The following is a 22,315-nucleotide window of genomic DNA, read 5'->3' on the forward strand; positions in this document are numbered from 1 at the left end:
CTCCACCCCTCAGCCCCTGGCGACCACCGGTCTGCTCTCTGCTTCTGTGAGGTTTTGAGGTCTTAGTTCTATTATCTTCTCTTCTCTTTTTTATGTATCTGTTCTGACCTTTATTCTTTCCTTTTGTTAACTTTGGGCTCAGTTTGTTCTTTTTCTTGTTCTTGTAGGTGTAATGCTGGATTGTTTTTGGAGATTTTTGTTTTTCCCTCGTGTAGTCTTTTGTTACTGTAAACTTCCCTCTGAGAACTGCCTTTGCTGCATCTCCTAAGTTTTGTAATACAGTGTCTCTTCTTCCCCCAGACTGGGGAGAAGCACTTTATACCGCCAACATACATTTTTATATTGGTGATTTCATGAGTGTAATATTTATCCAATAGCCAACTTGTCACGTATTCCTTTTAATCCCCGCCCCTCCCAGGGGATGGCATTATTGTGTTTGTAATCGCCAATGGTGCCTTAAGCCATTTGAATGAAGGAGTCTATGTTATTTGATATAGTTTAGTGTATTGTTAATTTAAAATACAAAATATATGTTGATATGTTAGCTTGATGATTGGAAATATAAAGAGAAAATATTTAGAGATTGACAATGTCAATTTCTTTCTAGGAAGCAATTGATATATTTTAATACGTTTAATATCCTTGATATATTTTAACTTGATACCTGGTTGGGATTGTAAAGAGAATATTTGATGATTGACAATATTATAGGTTTCTTCCCAGGAATCAGTGGTTACTAAGCTCATGGGAATTTGAGAAATATTTGTTAACTACAGAGGTTATATATAAACTGAGCAGTCTTCTGGGAACACTTTGTTCAGAGAACTGTCACATTGTTCATGTTCATGTTCATGTCATATAAACCTGTCAGTGTACAGTTGTAGCTGGCAGTTACATTACCGGGAAACTGAACACAACTTTGAATTCTCAGGTTAACAATTGCTACCACATATGTTTTACTTAAGAAGACTTACTGAATTATGAGTATATGTCTTAAAGGGTGTGGTGTATAGCACTTAAAGATATATTGTGGGGGCCAGCGCTGTGGTGTAGCAGGTAACATCACTGCCTGAAGTGCTGGCATCCCATTTGGGCTCCAGTTCAAGTCTCATCTGCTCCACTTCCAATCCAGCTCTCTGCTAGGGCCTGGGAAAGCAGTAGAAGATGGCCCAAGTCATTGGGTCCCTGCACCCATGTGGGAGACCCCAGAAGAAGCTCCTGGCTCCTGGCTCCTGGCTTCAGATCAGCACAGCTTTAGCCATTACAGTCAATTGGGGAGTGAACCAGCGGATGGAAGACCTTTTTCTCTCTCTGCCTCTCCTTCTCTCTCTGTGTAACTCTGCCTTTCAAATAAGTAAATAAATCTTTAAAAAATGTATTGTGACTTATAAAATGAAATTTGTGCAAAATGTAAATTGAATTATGTTCAGACTTTTTTTTTTTTTTAAGATTTATTTCTTTGTAAGGCAGGCCATTAGAGAGAGCACAAGAAACAGGAAGAGACACATCGTCTGTCCACTGGTTCACTGCCCAGATGGCTGCAATAGCTAGGACTGGGTCGGTTCCAGGAGCCTGGAACTCCATCCTGTCTCTCATACTGTGGCAGGAGCCAAGTGTGTGGGCCATCATCAGGCACATGAGCAGGAAGCTGTACCTCTGATATGGGATACAGGCGTCACAAAAGCAGCAGCTTAACTTGTTATGCCACCACTCCAGCTCCACAGACTTTGATTGTTTCAAACACGTTGTCCACCACCTTATAGGACAGTTGACTAAGCAATAACCACAAACTAACACCCAGATAAAGTACTCAATTCTTCATGAACCGAAGTAGAACATACCATATATGAAATTAATGAGAAGCATGAGGAATCTGTTCTCCAAATCCTGTTGGATGAAAGGCCATAAATTTCAGATGTATTTGATGAATGTATAGAGATCACAGTACACAGATGCTTGCAAAGGTGACCTCTGCCATGATCGTTTGTACTCTAAATGCAACATTTAACTACAAGTGTTCAGTGCCCTACAGTCATGCCCGTCAGCTTCAGCCTTTCCTCTAGGATCAAAAATACCAACCTCTGATAGATGATGAAGGGGAATATTTTATGTAACCCCTTACACATTAAAATTTTACAGAATATTTCACAGGCAATTATAGCTTTTTCATGCTTTCTTTATTGCCATGACACTTCTAATTAAATGGAACAACCATTTGCAACCAGTAGGTGGTTAATATTTTTACAAGGTGGTTATTCCATCAGAATTCAGGGAAAGCTATTTCAAACTAAGGACTCTAGGAATTAAGCATTTTTAGAAAAAATTATCGGCCAGCACCAGGGCTCAATAGGCTAATCCTCCGCCTGCGGCACCGGCACACCAGGTTCTAGTCCTGGTTGGGGTGCCGGTTCTGTCCCGGTTGCCCCTCTTCCAGGCCAGCTCTCTGCTATGGCCCAGGAAGGCAGTGGAGGATGGCCCAAGTGCTTGGGTCCTGCACCCGCATGGGAGACCAGGAGAAGCACCTGGCTCCTGGCTTCGGATCAGCACGGTGTGCTGGCCGTGGCACGCCGGCCATGGCGGCCATTGGAGGGTGAACCAACGGCAAAAGGAAGACCTTTCTCTCTGTCTCTCTCTCTCACTGTCCACTCTGCCTGTCAAAAAAAAAAAAAAAATATATATATATATCCATATCCATTGCCTTGTAATTAGCTTCAGTGATGTTGCACCTTAACCCAAACAGGAATAATGCAGACAAACACATATCATACATTTAGGTCTAAAGCACAGTTTTCAGAAAACCTTATTTTTTAAAGATAGTTTTGTTTATTTATTTATGCTTATTTTATTTGAAAGGCAGACAGAGACAGATAGAGAGCTTTTCTCTGCCGCCTTACTTTCCACATGCTTACAACTGCCAGAGGTGGACCAGGCCAATCCAGGACCCTAGAACTCAGTCCAGCACTCCCATGTGGGTTAGAGGGACCCTGCTACTGGAACCATCACCTGCTGCCACTCAGAGTGCACATTAGCAGGAAGCCGGAATTGGAAGCATCACCGGGACTCAAACTCAGCCACTCCTGGGGGAATGCAGGCACCCCAGGCAGCTTCTTTTCTTTTTTTTTTTTTTTTTTTTTTAATTTTTTGACAGGCAGAGTGGACAGTGAGAGAGAGAGATAGAGAGAAAGGTCTTCCATTTGCCATTGGTTCACCCTCCAATGGCCGCCGCGGTCGGTGTGCTGCGGCCGGTGCACCGCGCTGATCTGAAGCCAGGAGCCAGGTGCTTCTCCTGGTCTCCCATGGGGTGCAGGGCCCAAGTACTTGGGCCATCCTCCACTGCACTCCCGGGCCACAGCAGAGAGCTGGCCTGGAAGAGGGGCAACCGGGACAGAATCCGGCACCCCGACCGGGACTAGAACCCCGTGTGCCGGCGCCACAAGGCAAAGGATTAGCCTAGTGAGCTGCGGCGCCGGCCCCAGGCAGCTTCTTAACCACCGCACCACACGCAAGCCTCTAAAGTACAACTTTTAAATCATAAAACTAGTATAAATTTGTGATCAGCTAGTATATGTTAGACAGAAAGCGCTCAAAGCACAAAAGCTAGAGGAAATTTACATGATTGGTTCATTTTTTTCAAGTTCTTCAACAGGGTTTTTCCTGTATCAGTTCTTTCAGTCATTACAGTGACCCAGAGATACAGATTAAGCAACTGAGGCACAGGAGGTTAGGTAATTTAGGCACACCACTAGCAAATAATTTGATTCCATCATGAAATAAAGTCCTTCACTGTGTGGCATTCCCCTACCAATTTGTCTAGTTTTGTGGATTGCAGTAGAGGAATCTAATTTAAACCTTTCAAAAATATCTTCCAGTTGAAAATGCGGAGGCTCCTGCAATGCAATAGAAGTAGGAAGATTTGTGGTGACCAGCAGTCTGCTGTAGGATGCAGATGCTAGGACTTTTACACAGGAGGACACCCTTCTCTACTTCCAAGTCCTTTAAGGTGTAAGATCCAGGGAGAGAAGAGAGCACGTGGTCTGGGAACTCCCTCGTGCTGGCATTTTTAATTTGTTTGCGGGGACTGTCACCACCCCTGCACACCGCGAGAGAAGGAAAATAGATTGGCACCTAACTTTCTGTCTTCTGCACCACCTGTAATAGGCGGGACACACGATGAATTCTGAAATACCCTGCGAAAGGACCTGTAAAAATTGGAATCCCAAGACGTGTTCTCCCTGGGTGGCCTTAGGCAAATTACCCAGCCTGCTCAATACTCCATGTAATCAGTGGAAGAGATAATAACACCATTGTTCTTTGCAAAGTCATTGTATGGAAACAATGAAAGGAGTACACAAAAATAATGTAATTGCTGGAGTCCTATTTAGGTACAGGTTAATTTCAGTTATTCTAGTGATATTCTTAGTTACTAAATATGTGACTGTGGTTAATAAATATAAGTGTAGTTAATAAGTATATGACTGAGCAGGATTTATTCATGACACGACCTGTGGAGATAGAATTCCTAAATGCATTGATGAGGTTTATAGATTTAAAAGTAGGTTATTCAAGTGACAAGAGACCACCTGCAGCGACCATCCCCTGGAGATCCTTCAAGGGGTGAGAGCAAAGCTGTTGACTGCATCTGAGCTCAGAACCTGACTCAAGGCTCCCTGGGACAGTAATTACAGCAAAGGGAAAGGCTAGGTGTTAGCTATTATTATGTCAGATTCAAAGAACAAACATGCCTGCTTCTCTTCATTCTTTTAAATAAAGCTATCCCTCCGAGTCCTGAATTATCTGGATAATAACCACTTTTCTGCAAATCTTATGACTAGAGAGATGACTGCTGTATATATTAGAAGCGCATCTGAACTGGGAAGAAATTTTATAATTTAATTTTATGATTAGCTGTTCAGATGACTACAAAGAAGTTGCAGAAAATAATTAATGTAGGTTTCTTAAATTATCCAACAATGTAAAGCACAAGAAAACTGGAATTTTTTTGTTTTGCATAGTGAGGCATGCCCAGGACAGCCAAAGAAGTAAATGAGCAGATGGGACATTGGTGGCTAAGAGTGCCTTTACAGTTTTAGAAAGCTTGTGTCAGGGCCGGCACTGTGACATAATGGGTAAAGCCACTGCCTGCAGTGCTGGCATCCCATATGGGCACCGATTCAAGTCCTGGCTGCTCTACTTCTTATCCAGCTCTCTGCTATGGCCTGGAAAAGCAGTAGAAGATGGCCCAAGTCCTTGGGCCCCTGCACCCATGTGGGAGACCTGGAAGAAGCTCCTGGCTCCTGGCTTCAGATCAGCGCAGCTCCAGCCTTTGCAACCAACTGGGGAGTGAACCAGTGGATGGAAGACCTCTCTACCTCTCCTCTCTTTGTAACCCTGATTTTCATATAAATAAATCTTAAAAAAAAAAACAGTTGGCCAGCGCCGCGGCTCACTAGGCTAATCCTCCGCCTGTGGCGCCGGCACACGGGGTTCTAGTCCCGGTCGGGGCACCGGATTCTGTCCCGGTTGCTCCTCTTACAGGCCAGCTCTCTGCTATGGCCCGGGAGTGCAGTGGAGGATGGCCCAAGTGCTTGGGCCCTGCACCCCATGGGAGACCAGGAGAAGCACCTGGCTCCCGGCTTCGGATCAGCGTGATGCGCCGGCCGTAGCGAGCCGGCCGCGGCAGCCATTGGAGGGTGAACCAACGGCAAAGGAAGACCTTTCTCTCTGTCTCTCTCTCTCACTGTCCACTCTGCCTGTCAAAAAAATAAATAAATAAATAAAAATGAAAAAAGAAAAAAAAAACATTGCTATTAAAAAAAGTTTGTCTCATTAATTTGTGTAGCATTTATTTATTTATGTGTTTATGTATTTATTTAATACTTAATTATATTTCCCTGCTTTCAGTAAGCTTTTAAGGTTTCTATCCTCTCAGTCATCAATCATTGCTAAAACAATATTTTTAAAATTTAGAAACATAAGAAGAAAGGCTTAGAGTCCATTGCTATAGTCAAGAATTTTATTTCTTTGTCATTAAAAATAACCTGTAATGTCAATTGGAATAGTTTTTATCATGGCCAAGAAAAGCAAGTATTTCCTGAATTTGCAAAATTCAACTCATTTTGCAGAGTAACACAGTTTAGTTTTCCTTGGGTTGTGTTTCACATTGATCTGTGGTGGCTTGGTACTAACATTGGCAATAGTAACCTTTGTAGCAGACGCAGTACTGATTGCTAGCTAGCATTGTTTTGTTCATTGTGGTTGCAGCAACTGCAGTAGTCCCAGTAATCATAATTTATTTTAATGTTATAATAATGGAAGACTCAAGAAGTATACAGAGCACTCTTAGTTCCATTCCTGGTTCTATCTTCTGATTTTAGGTTCCTGCTAATGCAGACTCTGGGAGGCAGCAGGGCTGGCTCCAGTAGTTGAGTTCCTGCTGCCTCTTTGGGAGGATGGAGTCCCTGGCTCCTGGCTTCATCCTGACCCAGCCCTAGCCATTGCAAGTGTTTGGGGAGTGAACCAACAAGTGAGATCTCTGTCTCTCTGTCTCTCTATGTCTCTGTTCCTATCACTGTTTCTCTGTCAAATAAATAAATAAAAATTTTAAAAGTACAACTGTGGCTATAGCTTTTGCCTAATAGCAAATTCTTCTGTATTTTTACATCATTATTTGTGAGCAGTTTGAAATTTCACCTTTGAAACTTGGGAAAGCCAGCACCACGGCTCAATAGGCTAATCCTCCACCTTGTGGTTCTAGTCCCGGTCAGGGCGCTGGATTCTGTCCCGGTTGCCCCTCTTCCAGGCCAGCTTTCTGCTGTGGCCAGGGAGTGCAGTGGAGGATGGCCCAAGTACTTGGGCCCTGCACCCCATGGGAGACCAGGAGAAGCACCTGGCTCCTGGCTTCGGATCAGCGTGGTGCGCCGGCCGCGGTGGCCATTGGAGGGTGAACCAACGGCAAAAGGAAGACCTTTCTCTCTGTCTCTCTCTCTCACTGTCCACTCTGCCTGTCAAAAAAAGAAACTTGGGAAATGGTAGGTCTGGAAAATATTTTTTGATTAATGAATTCAGTAGATAATGGTTCCTGTAGCCTGAAAACTGAGTTTTTGCTTCCTTTTGTTTTGCCAAATCAATGTAAGGAACACTGAGGGACAAGTATATGTAGTAATCATTAAGTACTAACAGTAAGAATTAAGTGTCTGAAATCGTTGAGTCGATGTTCATGTATTTTTCAACTCTGTATTTCTAGGAATTGCTGCTGCTTTTGTTACAAAATTGTTTTGGAGAATGAATTTTGCATTGGTTTAAAATTTTCTTTAGGCCTTAAATTATTGCTCTCTGAACTCTATGCATTTTCTTCTGTTAGTATATGGAGAACTGTTAGTGAGAGAACTGCCTGGAGCTACTGACTTTGTCTGAAAAAACACTTTCAGAGCATAAATCATTTCCTTAAAAGAGCTGAAGGATAGAACTTCTGTATCTACTTTACTGATGAAATTATAAATTCATGCTGGTGGAGATAAGAGAAAAAATGCATGATAGATCCTGAAAAACAGTTACTCTGCATGTTTATCATTTTAAGGTTATGGTATTGGACGTTGAGCTTTAACAGTGTGATTCTGAAGCTTAGAGAGAAATATAATCAATTATCATATTACCTTAATGGCTTTCAGTTTCTGTTTCAGTGTGTAGCTTTTAAAAAGATTTTTTTTAATCTTGCATATTTTATTTTATTCTCGTGAAAACAGAAAAAAATCTATTGTACCCTCAGTTTGAATTTCATTTTGTAATATTGTATGTGTATGTGGATTTGGGGTATTTATCCTTCTTTTTTAAAGGTTTATTTTTATTTATTTGAAAGACAGAGTTATAGAGAGAGGTAGAGACAGAGCGAGAGTCTTCCATCCGCTGGTTCACTCCCCAGTTGGCCACAATGGCAGGAGCTGTGCCAATCCAAAGCCAGGATCCAGGAGCTTCTTCCCGGTCTCCTATACTGGTGCAGGGTCCCAAGGACTTGGGCCATCTTATACTGCTATCCCAGGCCATAGCAGAGAGCTGGATAAGAAGTGGAGCAGCCGGGTCTTGAACTGGCATCCATATGGGATGCGGGCACTTCAGGCCAGGGCCTTAACCCGCTGTGCCACAGCGCCAGCCCCTGGGTATTTATTCTTAATGATGCATTACTTAGATTGGTATTAAAATCAGTTAGTATTCTCTGAGCTGACTTTCCTTTCAGGCAGCTAGAGACTTTGCAGGCAAGAAGCCAGCATAGGATTAACAATTCATGATGGGTAATCTACAGAGTAAATAAACCTGGTGTGAATAATTGAGAGTGGGTTAAAGTTGCAACATAGGAGCTATTGAAAGTTAATTCAGAGCCACTGGACATCTTCCATAGTAAATTCTCTGTCATCATCCAACTGCTAGAACAGACTGGCAGAGGTAACTTCCTACACAGAGGCATGTGTGCGTTGCTAATGTGCTTTACCACCTCACCAGCAACCATAGAGACTGTCTGTCTAGTAGGGTGCTAGTACATAAAAGCTTCAGCAAACTGAGAAATGTGAAAGCTTTGCCAGAAATGTCTACTCCTCATTCAGGGTCCAAGAAAGAAAGGATCCAGACATTTTCTGCTCCTTAGCATGTGCAGTTTCTCAGGTATCCTTTGCTGAGATTGCCCTTTAAGAAAAGCCAAATAAACAGGATGAAAATGAAGTCACGTGTAACCAGGATTTGCGTGTTAGGTGGCGTTACAATAATAATGAATCATTAATAACAAGTTCAATATTTGGATTACTTGTAATACTATATGAGCATTATTTTCAACCCAGTACTCTCTTCCAGATGATAGCTTCTCCAAACTGTACTTATTAGATACGGGTTTACCAGTCTTCAGTACACTGCCTGATCATGTGAGGATCTGTTGCTTGACCTAGACCCAGTGTTGTTAATCAGATTTTCAGACGTGTTTCTTTTTTATAGCTACTATATCTTATTTTCAAAATATAACTGCAGTTGAGTTAGAAATATTTTAATTATAATTTTAACTATTTTTTCTTATATATTTCTATTTGTCTAACTACAGGTTTCATATACACTGGAGAAGTTGTACATCGAATGCTAACAGCCACACAGTATATAGCACCTTTAATGGCAAATTTCGATCCCAGTGTGTCCAGAAATTCAACAGTCAGGTATTTTGATAATGGTAGGTATTGATTGGTTGTATTTTGCTGAATGTATACTTTTAAGCATCAGGTTCACCTTATGTCTTGTAAATGTGTGTGGTTTTTGTAAGCAACTGCTTGATGGCAAATGCTCTGAGGTGACCAATGATGTGCAGTCAGTTACCTTAGGACATGGAGTAAGGGAGAGTTCAAATGTCAGTCACTTATTCATGCATTGTTTTCACTCAGCAAGTGTTTATTAATACCTCTTATTATATACTATAATAATAAATAATGTACAAATACATCAAACAAAGCAAATATATTTATCGGATGATTTTTACAAAAGTCTTTTCCATATTGAAGATCCAAATAAGAATAATTTTGCCAATTCTGATCTTTAAGTAGAGGCAAGTGACATAATATATTGATATTATACTTTCAAAACATGAACTCTGTGCATCCATAAGATGACGCATCCTTTCTTAAAAATACATTTGGGGCATAGGGCAGACATTGTGGCACAGCAGGTTAAACCAGCACTTGGGAAACATTCATCCCATTTCAGAATGCCTGGTTCGAGTCCTAACTACTTTGGATCTGCTTTGGATCTGGATTCCTACTAATACATTTGGGAGGCAGTAGATGATGGCCCAAGTACTTGAGTTTCTGCCTCCCATGTGGGAGACCCCGATCCAATTCTTGGCTCTTGACTTCAGGTTGGCGTAGCCTGAAATGTTGTAGATTTTCCAATGGATGGAAAAATCTGTTCCCCACTCTCTGTCACTGTAACTTTCAAATAAATAAATGTCATGTATATGTATGTGTGTGTGTGTATTAATGTATGTCATATGTAATACATAGTGGGTAATTAAAGTACACATGAGAAAATTAAATTTCCTAGATTTTAAAATATGAAATAGAGATTGTTAAGCTTTATCAAATATACTGACAGTAATGTATCCTTCCTATTTCTTTTGAGTACATATAAAATAGAGAAAACCTAGAATGTATCATTTAGTACTATTAAACTCTAAAGAAGAAATTCAGAGTCTTAAATAAATTTCATCTCTGTGTCTTATTTAAAGCTGTAACGGGTACAGAAAAGAAATTATGAAGAAGAGTTTGCTTTGGAAAAATTAATTCAAGATAATTTTCTCTTTTTACTACAAAAATAGTGTTTATTTGCTCAAATGACAATTTGGTCTCTGAAAATAATGGAAATATTTGAGGTGAACAAAGTTATTTCTACTCTTTTGTTATTTCTGATGATCATGGAAGAAATTTACTAATGGGTGGTATAAATGTGATCGTGGCAGGTGCCTTAGGGAAATACAGTTATTTTGCTAAAAGCAACCTTCCAACAAGTGTGAGGAAGATGCTTCAGAGATCAAAAAAGCCAGGAAGAAGAAAACTCAAGACTGTTAGACATACACCTCGGGAAACATACCTCAGACTACTTCAGTAACACCGAAGTGTTGTCCAATGTGAACTAATGCATTGTTAGATTTCTATTATTTTTAAAATGATATTTTTATCCTCACATTATTTTAACTTAGGAGATGCTAACACCCAAGGAGGTACAAATAGGTTGTAATTATACTGTAGTCAGAACCATATCCAGCTTACCCAAAGTCTATTGTGTGAACTCCATGTACAATTATTCTAGTTATCTACTGCAAGTAATGAAAAAATGATTTGAATGAAAATTGATTACTTTTCAAACTCTGTCACCTACTAGGTGCTGTCAAGGATGTCCACTCATGAGCAAAGTATTCCAGTGACCATGTTTTATATTATTAGCATCAAAATCATTAAGCGTATGAAATAATTCCCTCCCCTCATATACCCTCTCATGTGCTTTGCTCCTAGATAGCTCTAAATTTTGAATCTGAATTTTACTTTTATTTGAATGATTATTACAGATGACGACTCTAACTGGACTCTAAATTGTTCAAGGACCATGACTATTTCTTAGAAATCATTTTATCTCCAGTGTCTGGCATAGGTACTTAAGCAGTAGATCCTCAATAAATATTCACTGAATGAGTAAGTGAAAAAATTGAATAGGTAAGCTAAGTTTTTACCTCTGAGAATTATAAAAATATTAATACTAAAGAATTAATTTTTTAGCTTGTTGAGTTATCTTCTATGTAATGGCCAGTGGGAATATTGAGTTCCATCAATATGATAATGAAAGTTGAGTTACTGTATTTTATTAAATGAATGAATTGATTGTAAACATTATAAAGTCTCACAGAAATTTATTTTATATCGGAGAAACTTGCTGATATATTTTCAACATTGTTTGCTTAGGAATATTGACAGAATGCTGTAAGGATAGAAACTCAGCATTTTAGGAAAGTAAAACTTCTTCAGAGGAGACAGAAACAAGTTAGAAAATTATTTGTAAGAAAATATTTCTATAAGAATGAACATTCCAGGAGCCAGCATGTGGCACAGCAGGTTAAACTTCTGCTTGCCATGCCGGATTCCATATTGGAGCACCAGTTTGAGTCCTGGATACTCAGCCTCCAATCCAGCTCCCTGCTATTGTAGCTGGAGAAATAGTGAATGAAGACTCAAGTGCTTGGGCCCCTCCCACCCATGTGGGAGACCAGGAAGGAGTTCCTGGTTCTTGGCTTTAGCCTGGCCCATACCAGGCCATTTGGGGAATAAACCAGCAGAAGGAAGATCTTTTTCTCTTTGTCTCTTCCCCTCTCTTCCTTTCTCTCTGTAATTCTGCCTTTCAAATAAATAAAAAAATAAATAAATCTTTTTAAAATAAAATTAAAAAATAAATTAAGTCACACCTGATTTAAAAAAATTTTTTTGACAGGCAGAGTTAGACAGAGACAGAGAGAAAGGTCTTCCTTCCATTGGTTCACCCCCCAAATGGCCACTACGGCTGGCACACAGCGCCTATCCAAAGCCAGGAGCCTGGCGATTCCTCTTGGTCTCTGATGCGGGTGCAGGGCCCAAAGACTTGGGCCATCCTCCACCGTCTTCCCGGGCCACAGCAGAGAGCTGGATTGGAAGAGGAGCAACAGGGACAGAATCCGGCGCCCCAACCGGAACTAGAACCCGGGGTGCTGGCACTGCAGGCGGAGGATTAGCCTAGTGAACCGTGGCACTGACCCTGATTTTAAAAATTATATGATGCTTCAAAATGTTACAGCTAGCCTGGGTGATTGCTTCCATCTAAGTCAGTCATAGAACACTAATGCACAAAATATGGAAAAGTTGTGAAAGTACAAGTTTACTAGGAAAATGATTTGCTCATGGAGAGCGAATAATACTGTATAATTCTTAGGAATAATCAATAAGCTAATCAATCATACAATCAGAAATTATGGCATTGTAGTGACCTTAGCTCTAGTTCATGCTGTTTGTGTTCTTATTCTGGAGATGTAAAAATTGGTATCCATGGTCTTCTCTTCACTGTATGTTTTCCTACATCACACTCGTCCAAGGAAAATGCCTTCCTGGTTATATAACTGAATTATTCTTCGTGCTAGATACTACCTAGAGAGCAATATCTATTTCTTTTTTATTTTATTTGAGAAGCAGAGAAACAGAGAGAGGCAAACAGACAGAAATCTTCCATCCACTGGTTCACTCCCCAAATATTCACAACAGCCAGGGCTGGGCCAGGGTTAAAAGAATGTGTTCAGTGTGAAAAAACTCTGAGTGTTAAGTATAGAAAAGACATTTTCTTGGTCTTTTAAAAATCTTTCTTTCTCTCCCAGCATTTGTCAAAAGTATTTGAAGTTCATTCAGTCCACTCGGGCTACATTTTGAAACCAGTTCATGGAAATTTGAGCAGACAGTATCATTAACATTAGTGCAATTCCTTAGGCAAAATTCCCCCACACTGGGTTGGCTCAGTGTTAACCCTCAGTAAGAGATTAGATTTTTACCAGATATTTAGATGATACTCAATCCTTTTATTAACAAAGAAATCCTAAGTGCTCTTTCAGTCACAGAATTCCATTTAGCCACAGAAAGCAGAAAAGAACAACTGCTGGATTTGAAGGCCAGATCCATGTTTTTGTGAATGCTCTCCCCCGCAATGACTCATGTATTTTCTGCTTTTTTCAATGGTCTTTTAGGCACAGCACTTGTTGTCCAGTGGGACCATGTACATCTCCAGGATAATTACAACCTGGGAAGCTTCACGTTCCAGGCAACCCTTCTCATGGACGGACGCATCATCTTTGGATACAAAGAAGTAGGTGGTGTGTTAGTGATCATTTCCCTCCACCTTGACCCTGACCGCTGCCCTTTTATTCAAGTGTCAAGAATGAGATAATTTAGTTGTGAACCTCTAATTATTTTCTCATCTCTTGGTTTCTTTTGCTTAATAATAAAAAAAAAGTTTCCTTTTTAATCTTCTGGATAACACTGATTAGTAATTCTTTGAGTTTGCTTTTGGTTTTATATTTTGCTATTATTGGCATAACCTATGAATTCCTTGAAATTATTGAATGATTGTTTTTTGGTGGTGTTAACAGTGTTTTTTCTAAGAAAAAAAGTGTTTGACCTGGAGGGATTTTTCTTCATTTACATTTAAACATCTATATTTGTATTTCTTTGGTTTGTTTGCTTTTTGCCTTGTTGATTTCTTGACTTTTTTTGGTTATAATTCCAGAAGCAGTAGTGAACATGAAAGCTGTTGTAGTTCAGTGACCAGTACCAAAAGAGTTGTAGGACAGCTGAGCCCATAACCCCTTTGCCTGATGCTTCCTGAAACCTGGGAGGAAAGAGTAATTAGAGACCTAAGTGAGAAAAAGAACAAGGACATTTAAACTTAAGGTTGTTGCATTTTAACAAATAGACCAAAAAATGAATATTTACTAAATGGTAGCCTCAAATTTACAGACCATTTAGAGTAGGATAATAGCATGGTTGATTTCAAATTCTTCCAACAATGTAATTAAGATCTATTAGGCCGGCGCCGCGGCTCACTAGGCTAATCCTCCGCCTTGCGGCGCCGGCACACCAGGTTCTAGTCCCGGTCGGGGCGCCGGATTCTGTCCCGGTTGCCCCTCTTCCAGGCCAGCTCTCTGATGTGGCCAGGTAGTACAGTGAAGGATGGCCCAAGTGGTTGTGCCCTGCACCCCATGGGAGACCAGGGGAAGTACCTGGCTCCTGCCATCGGATCAGCGCGGTGCGCCGGCTGCAGTGCACTGGCCGCGGCGGCCATTTGAGGGTGAACCAACGGAAAAAGGAAGACCTTTCTCTCTGTCTCTCTCTCTCACTGTCCACTCTGCCTGTCAAAAAAAAAAAAAATCTATTAGACAGTGAATAAGGAAATAAAATTCCAAGAACCACAGATGTAATATTTTAGGGCAGTCACAAGCAATGTAAATTAATAACTGGCATTATTAACTTGTGAATTAATGGGTGTTTTGAATAATACAGACTTCATATTTTCCCAATTGAGGGATTACTTTTCCCTTAGGAAATGAATCCCCAATTATATAAAAGGATGTCTATAATAAAGAAAGGGTTCACTTTGGTCAAATCTTCTGAAATCTATCCCCACAGGATAAAGAATAGCTACATTTCATTAAGCTTTTAAAAAACCCCATAACCATGTCAGATGCTTGTACTTCTTGAAGGAGATTTTCCACGTGGAATATGTTGTTTCCTTGGGGAATAATGCAAACAGAATATGGGATGTGTCTCGTCCTGTGTTTCTTTACTCAAAGCTGTGTTTTGCAGTCTTGGCCCACAATGTTCTGTCACACTCCCTGGATGTTAAAAGAACATTTCTCAAAACGACTCATTCATTTCTAGTTGTCACTGTAGTCTCGTGTGTTGCTGGCCCTGCACAGTACCGCCTTTGGAATGTTAGCTTATAACGGTTTCAACCAACAGTGGTAAAGTGTCTGGAAAGATCAAGCTCAGGAAGTTTAAAGTCTCAGATCTCACTAACTGTAGGCTTTGTCAAAACAGATGTTTGTGTTCTTGTGGTCTTTTTCCCTAGTCTTTATTATCAAAATCGCTGTCTTCATTTCTACGGTTCTCAAGGGATGTCTCACATTGCAGAGAAACAATTGTTCCTGTTTTCCCTGAGTCTTTGGTTGGTACTTTTTAATATTTTTGTTTTTCTTAATTCTATAAAAATTTTCTATTATGATTTTCCTCTTTTATTAAGGGAAATATTAAGTTGACAGGCAATTTTAATGCTGCCTGAATATTCTTAGACTAATGTTGAACATCTTCTCTCTGTCCTCAAAAAGGTCATTCTTTATTCCTTGCCTCCTCTCCTTTCTGTCTTTTAAAAAAATTTATTTTATTATTTTCGTGTCTACTTGAAAGGCACAGCAACAGAAAGACAGAGAGATCTTCCATCTGCTGGTTCACTCCCCAAACGCCCACAACAGCTAGGGCTGAAATCAGGACAAGGAACTCCATGCTGGTCTTCTACACGGGCAGCAGGGACCCAAGATATTGAGCCCATCATCCCCTGCCTCAAGGCTGCATGAGCAAGCAGTGAAAGGGCCAGGACTCAAACCTGCATTCTCACATGGGATCTAGGTGTCCAAAGCATTGGCGTAACTAGCTACATCCCAATGCCCACTCATCTTGTTCTGTTTGGAAAGTGATCTCCTCTTTCCTTTTCTACCTTTTTTCCCTTGATAATGATTATACATGTTATTTTGCTGATACAAATTTCTGTTTGTGAAAATGTCCTAAGTAAGAGTTCCTTTGCTTTGAGACTGAGAACTAAATATTCCTGGCACCTCGAGAAACATATTTATAACTGCCTGGTAGCATAAAGCAGTAGTCTGCATAATACATTATCCTTCACAAAGTACTTTTGCATATATTAGTGGTGTTTAAATCTTCAACAGTCTTCCGCATTGGCAATATTCTTAGCAGTTCACAAAAGCATGAGTACACTGAAGATTTTCAATAAATGTTTGTGGTGGCTTAATTATAGAATTAGATCATACATGATGATCCCTATTTCATAGCTCAGCAGGCTGAGTCAGAGAGATTAAATGGCATGCTTGGGGGTATAGAGCTAGTCAAGCACAAATTTTGGACTAAGAACCTTCATTTGGTGATCCCAAAGCATTTCACACTTTTTTTTTTCTTTCCCAACCAAGTTATAGATAACAATTCACTGATCTGTTTCATTTTTTTTTTCAGCAAATCCTTGTGAATATTTACTGTTTAATGACCTCTTTTAGCTTCATCAAATTAATTACACAAATGCAGGTGTAGTCAGGAAAATATTCATAGTTAACATCATAAGCAAAGTATAAGAATTTAATGCAAGAAGTGAAACTTTACGTTCCTATCCAGACGAAACAGAACTAAGTTGTTACTAGAACATTAAGTGTGGCTCCTTCCTGAGTTCTTCTATAACGGTAGCGCCAGCTTGTTTGATGTGAATAAAAAAAAAAAAAAAAAAAACTCTTACCCCAAACCCACCAACATGGGAAATAATTAAATTATAGATTAAACTTAGCAATGCATTGAATCCGTTGGCACAGATTTCATTTTCATTGCCCTCATCTGATTTATTAGCATATTTTATTGCTTTTCTCTTAGTAACTCTTGCTGTGCCAATTGCCCCCTGCTAACTACTCGAAGGGCCTCGAGTCCTGTTACACTCTGTATATGGTCTTTTCTCCAATAATGTAATTTTTCATAGTACAAACTAGATCAAGAAAAATCAGTACATTAGAAGAAAGCCCTTTGCACTTCTCAAGCAGTCCTTCTTGTGATGGGATTGAGGTGGGGAAGTTCTCCAGCTGCTTAAGCCAAGAATGGATTCACATGTGTTGCAGCAGCGATATTTTTCAGCAGGATCCAGCAGTTCTCATAAGGCTGAGAGCAACGGTGGAGGCTTAAATTTCCTTAAAGAATTAAGTTATATTTCCTGAGGTTATACCTCTGTATAATTCTACTAGATATTTGAAATTCTTTTTTAAGTTATAGGCCCTTTTTATTACAGCTATTTATTTGTTAGGATTGAAAATATAGTTTACTTAGGATGAAATAAAGGTAGAGAAAGAAAAAAATGTTTTTTAATTTTCTCTTAATTTTCCAACTGTTCACTTTAATGGATTTTTAAATTTTAGTGTAGCCATTTGTTTCTTTTATTAATTAAGTTATGGATTTAATTGCCTGATGAAATTAGCCAATTTTTTTTCATTTACTTGCTTGACCATACTAATAACAGCTTTTTAAAAAGCTGTTGGCTAGAAACTCTAATTTCTAGAATTTCCTGTGAGTCTGTTCCATTTTCTTTTTTAAAGTTTATTTTGTGTATTTCAAAGGCAAAGTTGCAGAGAGCGAGGGAGAGACAGAGATAAAGAGATCTTCCATCGGCTGGTTCACTCCCCAGATGGCTGCAACTGGGCTGGGCCAGGCCAAAGCCAGGAGCCTGGGACTCCATCCGGGTCTCTCATGTGGGTAGCAGGGTCCCAACTACTTGGGCCATCTTTTACTGCTTTCCCAGGTTCATTAGCAAGGAGCTGGATTGGAAGCAAAACAACCAGGACCCAATCAGCACTCTGATATGGGCTTCCACCATTGCAGACAGCAACTTAACCCTCTGTGTCACCACACCGGCCCCCTGTGAGTCTATTTCTATTATCTAGTTTTTGTTTTTGTTTTTGTTTTTCTTCTCTAGGTTTTCATTCATTGGTCATCTCTTCTTACATGCTAGGTAATTTTGATCAAATGCTTGACATTGTTTACAAGTTACTAGAGAAATCCTCTGAGGTTGTAGATATGTTTTCTTCCTCTGAAGAGAGCTTACTTTCTTGGTTTAGCATCTGGGATGGAACATACAACTTTAATACTGTGTGGGGCTAAGCTCAGAGTTCCACATCAGTCCTTGTCAAGACTGATAAATTTCTGATTAGCCCCAGCTCTTGCAGGGTGAGCTTTCAGGGATCTCCACTGAAGACCTGGGTACTTCCATGGACCCTCAGCCTTCATATCTCTGAATGCCTATATTTTTCTTCAGCTGGGTGAGACAGCCCCAAGTTCTAGTCACCTTCTCTGTCTCTAACCCTCATTTATGCATTGGCAGGTGCCTCAGTGGTTTCATGTCCGTGATCCCCTTCCTCTGGGATCTTTGCTTTTTTGAGTTCTTGCTGTTTGATAACCACCTAATACCTTCAATGGGTGCTTTTCAGATTTGATCCAGCTTTCTTGCTTGATTTTATGTCTTTGAAAGGCAGAGCAAGACACAGACAGACAGACACATACAGACAGTGATCTTCCTCCACTGTTTGACCTCCCAAATGCTTGCAACAGCCAGAGCTGAGCCAGGCCAGAATCAGAAGTGCAGAACTCCATCTGAATCTCCCACATGGGCTGCAGGGACCCAAACACTTGTGACATCACCCCAGGGTGTACAGTAGCAAGAACCTGAATTGGAAGCAGAGGCAGGACAGGAACTCATGCACTCTGACAAGGCATGCAAAAAGTGCCAAGCAGTAGCTTTACTGTTGTGTTACAAGGCCCACCCCAACACCCCCCAGTTCACTTTAAATAACAGCTTCCATGTGTGATACAGCAGTGCCATTTATTAAGCTCTGCGTGTACACCAAGTTTCTCTCATAATACTCACAAAAACCAATAGGTAGCTACTTGTCATTTACAGAGAAAGAACCTGAAACACTCAGAGAGGTTAAGTAATTTTCTCACAATTGTGGAATAAACAATCAGCCCAGGGAATACGACTCGGCAGCCCACAGGCCTGAGCCCTGCCAGCTTGTGTCCCGCCCTCTTCCTTTGCAGCCTGGCTGAGCTGATCCGTGCTCCTTCCATGGCCTCCAGGGCCTTCTCTGATGACTCACTCTCTGAGAAGGTGGTTTGCCTTTCCCCAGCATTTATCTGATTAATTCATTATGTTTTATGAAAACAAGAACTTGGGAAAATCGAAATGCCCTTTCCTATATTGTTAATAAGTAGCGCTGACCCTAGAACCTGTATTCTTCATTTTATGCTGCTATTGAGTGGTCATGATTCTTTGCTGGATTACAATACAGAGGGACCTGAAATTTCTATTGCTACTCTAAAATGGAAAGTACCTGTTGTCAAAAAATATTTCTTCCCCAAAATATTAGAGTTCTGATATTATATATCCTCATCCCTCCTAGCATACCATCAGTTTTAGAGTCTGAATTACCTCTCTCTTCTTTCAACTCTTTTCCAATATAATTTGAACTTTTTGTTGCTCTAGATATGAATTTGGAAAAGATGGGTTTATTTTGCACCTATTGCAAACCTGATAATTTTTCTTTCACCAGCTGTTGTGAGGGACAAGAATAGTTACTGGATTAGGACAACCTAAAAAAAAATTAATAAAGTCAGGTTACCCTACCAGATGGCGATAGGACAGAAATCATAGAAAATGCATGCCAGGCCTGGAAGTATGCCTATTTTATCCATTTTCTTGGTTGAATAACTTACTGTCTCCTTCAGCAGCAAATTTTAGGGAGGTCAGTATAGAAGAACTTCACTGTTTATTAAGTAAAATCACTTTTTAATCTATCTGCCATTTCAGTATTTAAACTTAATGTTCCTTAGTGTAACATTTACTGCTCCTGTGGAAGAGTGTAGAGTTAATAAACTGCCATTACCAATTAGTTGTAGGTTTCAGTGGGGCCTTGCTGCATTTTTTGAATTTCTTTAATGACCATCTCTCTTATTTAAACTGTAATGACCCTTCATTCATGCTTATCAGCCTGAATGTGTTAAAAGATAAACAGTTGCTGAACTTGTATAATTTATTGGGGGAAAAATTCAAGAAAGAGAAGGCCAAAAAGAAGGCATAGTTGAGTACCACCATTTAGGGATAGAATAACTGACCTTTATTTTTTTAAGATTTATTTATTTGAAAGGCAGAGTTACAGAGAGAGAGGGAGAGGGAGAGGAAGAGAGGGAGAGAGAGAGAGAGAGAGATCTTCCATTTGCTGGTTCACTACCCAAATGGCCACAATAACCAGAGCTGGCCCGATCCAAAGCCAGGAGCTTCTTCCAGGTCTCTTACATGGGTGCCGGGGCCCAGAGACTTGGGCCATCTTCTGCTGCTTTCCCAGGTGCATTAGCAGAGAGCTGAATTGGAAGTAGAGCAGCCTGGACTCGAACTGGTGCCCATCCATGGGATACCGGTGCCACAGACTGTGGCTTTACCCATACGGCCCCGGTAACTTGCCTTTTTGTGGTTACTGCTGTCTACTGAGTAAGAATGTATGACATGTGACTGTAATATATATAACCAAGAAACTTTATAAATGTATGAGTAATAAATTATATGTGTGATATAATGATATATGTTTTAATATAATACATGATAATATAATGATATACAAAGGTGCTTCAAAAGGTTCATGGAATAATATAATTAATATAAAAGTTTATTTCAAGGATCCTTCAGAGGAGTTCAGAAAATTATGGAATGAAGAGATAAATTGGTACAAAAAAATTTAAAATCTCTGCCTAATTTTTTGTACACATATTCCAGGGGCTTTTTGAAGATGCCTTGGCTATAAGGCTGAGCAAACCCAGGTGCATTAAAATACACTTTAGAACTCTTAGAGGTTCAGCACAGTAATTAAGATGTCCCTCGGGATGCCTGCATCTCATATGGGAGTCTTCAAGTTGGAGTCCCAGCTCTTCTTCCAACTCAGCTTTCTACTAATGCAACCCTGGAGGTAGCAAGTGATGATCCCTGAGTCCCTGCCACCCATGTGGGAGATCTGGATGGAGTTCTTAGCACCTGGTTTTGGCCTGGCTTCGCCCAGGGTGTTGCAGATATTTGGGGAGTGAACCAGTATATGCTCGTTTTCTCTCTCTTTCTCTCTCTCAGTGTGCACACAGAGGATTTTATCATAATATAGGAAGTATTAAAATTTTATCTATTTTTAGGATTTGTGAATGGAATTTACTTTTTTGTTTACCTTATGTATAAAAACTCCCAATGTTGCAATTTTTCACTTGCTTTCCATGGTGTAAAAAAAAAAAATCACATATTGAATGGTGTTCCCTTAATACTGCAATAACAAATAAGGTGAGTCAAGATAAGTAAGTTATAGCGTAGAATAATCAGTACCTTGAGGAAACAATTTAGAAGCAGGAAATTCTAAAATGACTTTCCCAGTGTTGGCCCCAATACTTGCTGGCTGCAGTCCTTGGGCAGTTGTGACCTCGCTGGCTGCCTTTGTATCTCATTTTCTTTGCAGATGTCACCTTTATCTCAAATGTGACATTGAGAGGTTTATCTCGAAGGTTGAGTTCTCTTGCCCATATCAGGCCATACCCCTGCCCTGATGTTCCATCGCCCAAGAATGCCTTTGTCTGTCCAGTTAAGGGCCTGATACATTCCATGTGTCTCCCCAAAACCCAGGGTGTTGCGTTCCCTTAATCTCCTTTCTTTCCCCAAGGCCCCCTTTCTAGCTGTTGCCCCAGATAAAATCCTCAGGGCAGTCTTGGCAGTCTCCACTCTGGAGCCGAGTTGCACAGCTGCTTCAGGTGGGCCCCTGCTTCACTGCCTGCTTCTGTGTGAAGCTCAAACTCTAGCTTGTCAGTTCACTAGTGAGCAATCTTTAAACCAGACAGCACATGGATTATGCACATGTCTGTGGTGTGTGTGTACGCGCTCATGATTGTAAAATGGATATGTTGGCAACATTTTAATGTTAGAGGATTTCAAATAAAAACATAAATTTGCATTTTTTTTCTAAAGAAATCAGAAGCTTTAGAAGCATTTGGCTTGAATTTCCACATGGCAAAAATTGGCTGGAAGGTTTCTCCAAATATCCTTACTCCAGTTTCTCACCCACCAATTTCTTTTTCTTACCCCAGGCCTACATTAGCTTGTGCAGAGGTGAAGTTTTGAAGCCCCCCGTGAACAGGGGCTGACGTTCTTTATCATCTTCATGCTGTGCTACTGATCTCCTTCCAGATTTTCTGCAGGGTGTGATTGTGGACATGTGGGAAGGAGAACTGTTAGTAATTTATCTTTAGATTATAGCTCAATTATTTATTTGCTTACTTATTCGAAGGGGGTGGGGGGAGTGGAGAGAGCATGAGCCCATCCACTGGTTCAGTCCCCAAATGCCTGCAATGGCTGGACCTGGGCAAGGCCAAAGCTGAAAACTAGGAATTCAATCCAT

General features: G+C 40.3%; 1 protein-coding gene across 1 annotated transcript in view; it reads left to right on the forward strand.

Annotated features, from left to right (window-relative positions):
• Window positions 1-22,315, forward strand: part of PLXDC2 (plexin domain containing 2) — a 466,948-nt gene that overhangs the window by 329,360 nt on the left and 115,273 nt on the right. Inside the window, exons 5-6 of the mRNA XM_051821437.2 lie at window positions 9,080-9,202; window positions 13,274-13,392. Of these exons, the coding sequence (XP_051677397.1) occupies window positions 9,080-9,202; window positions 13,274-13,392 (242 nt within the window). The remainder of the gene's footprint in view (window positions 1-9,079; window positions 9,203-13,273; window positions 13,393-22,315) is intronic.

Source organism: Oryctolagus cuniculus, chromosome 13 (assembly GCF_964237555.1).
Source record: "Oryctolagus cuniculus chromosome 13, mOryCun1.1, whole genome shotgun sequence".
NCBI lineage: Eukaryota > Metazoa > Chordata > Mammalia > Lagomorpha > Leporidae > Oryctolagus > Oryctolagus cuniculus.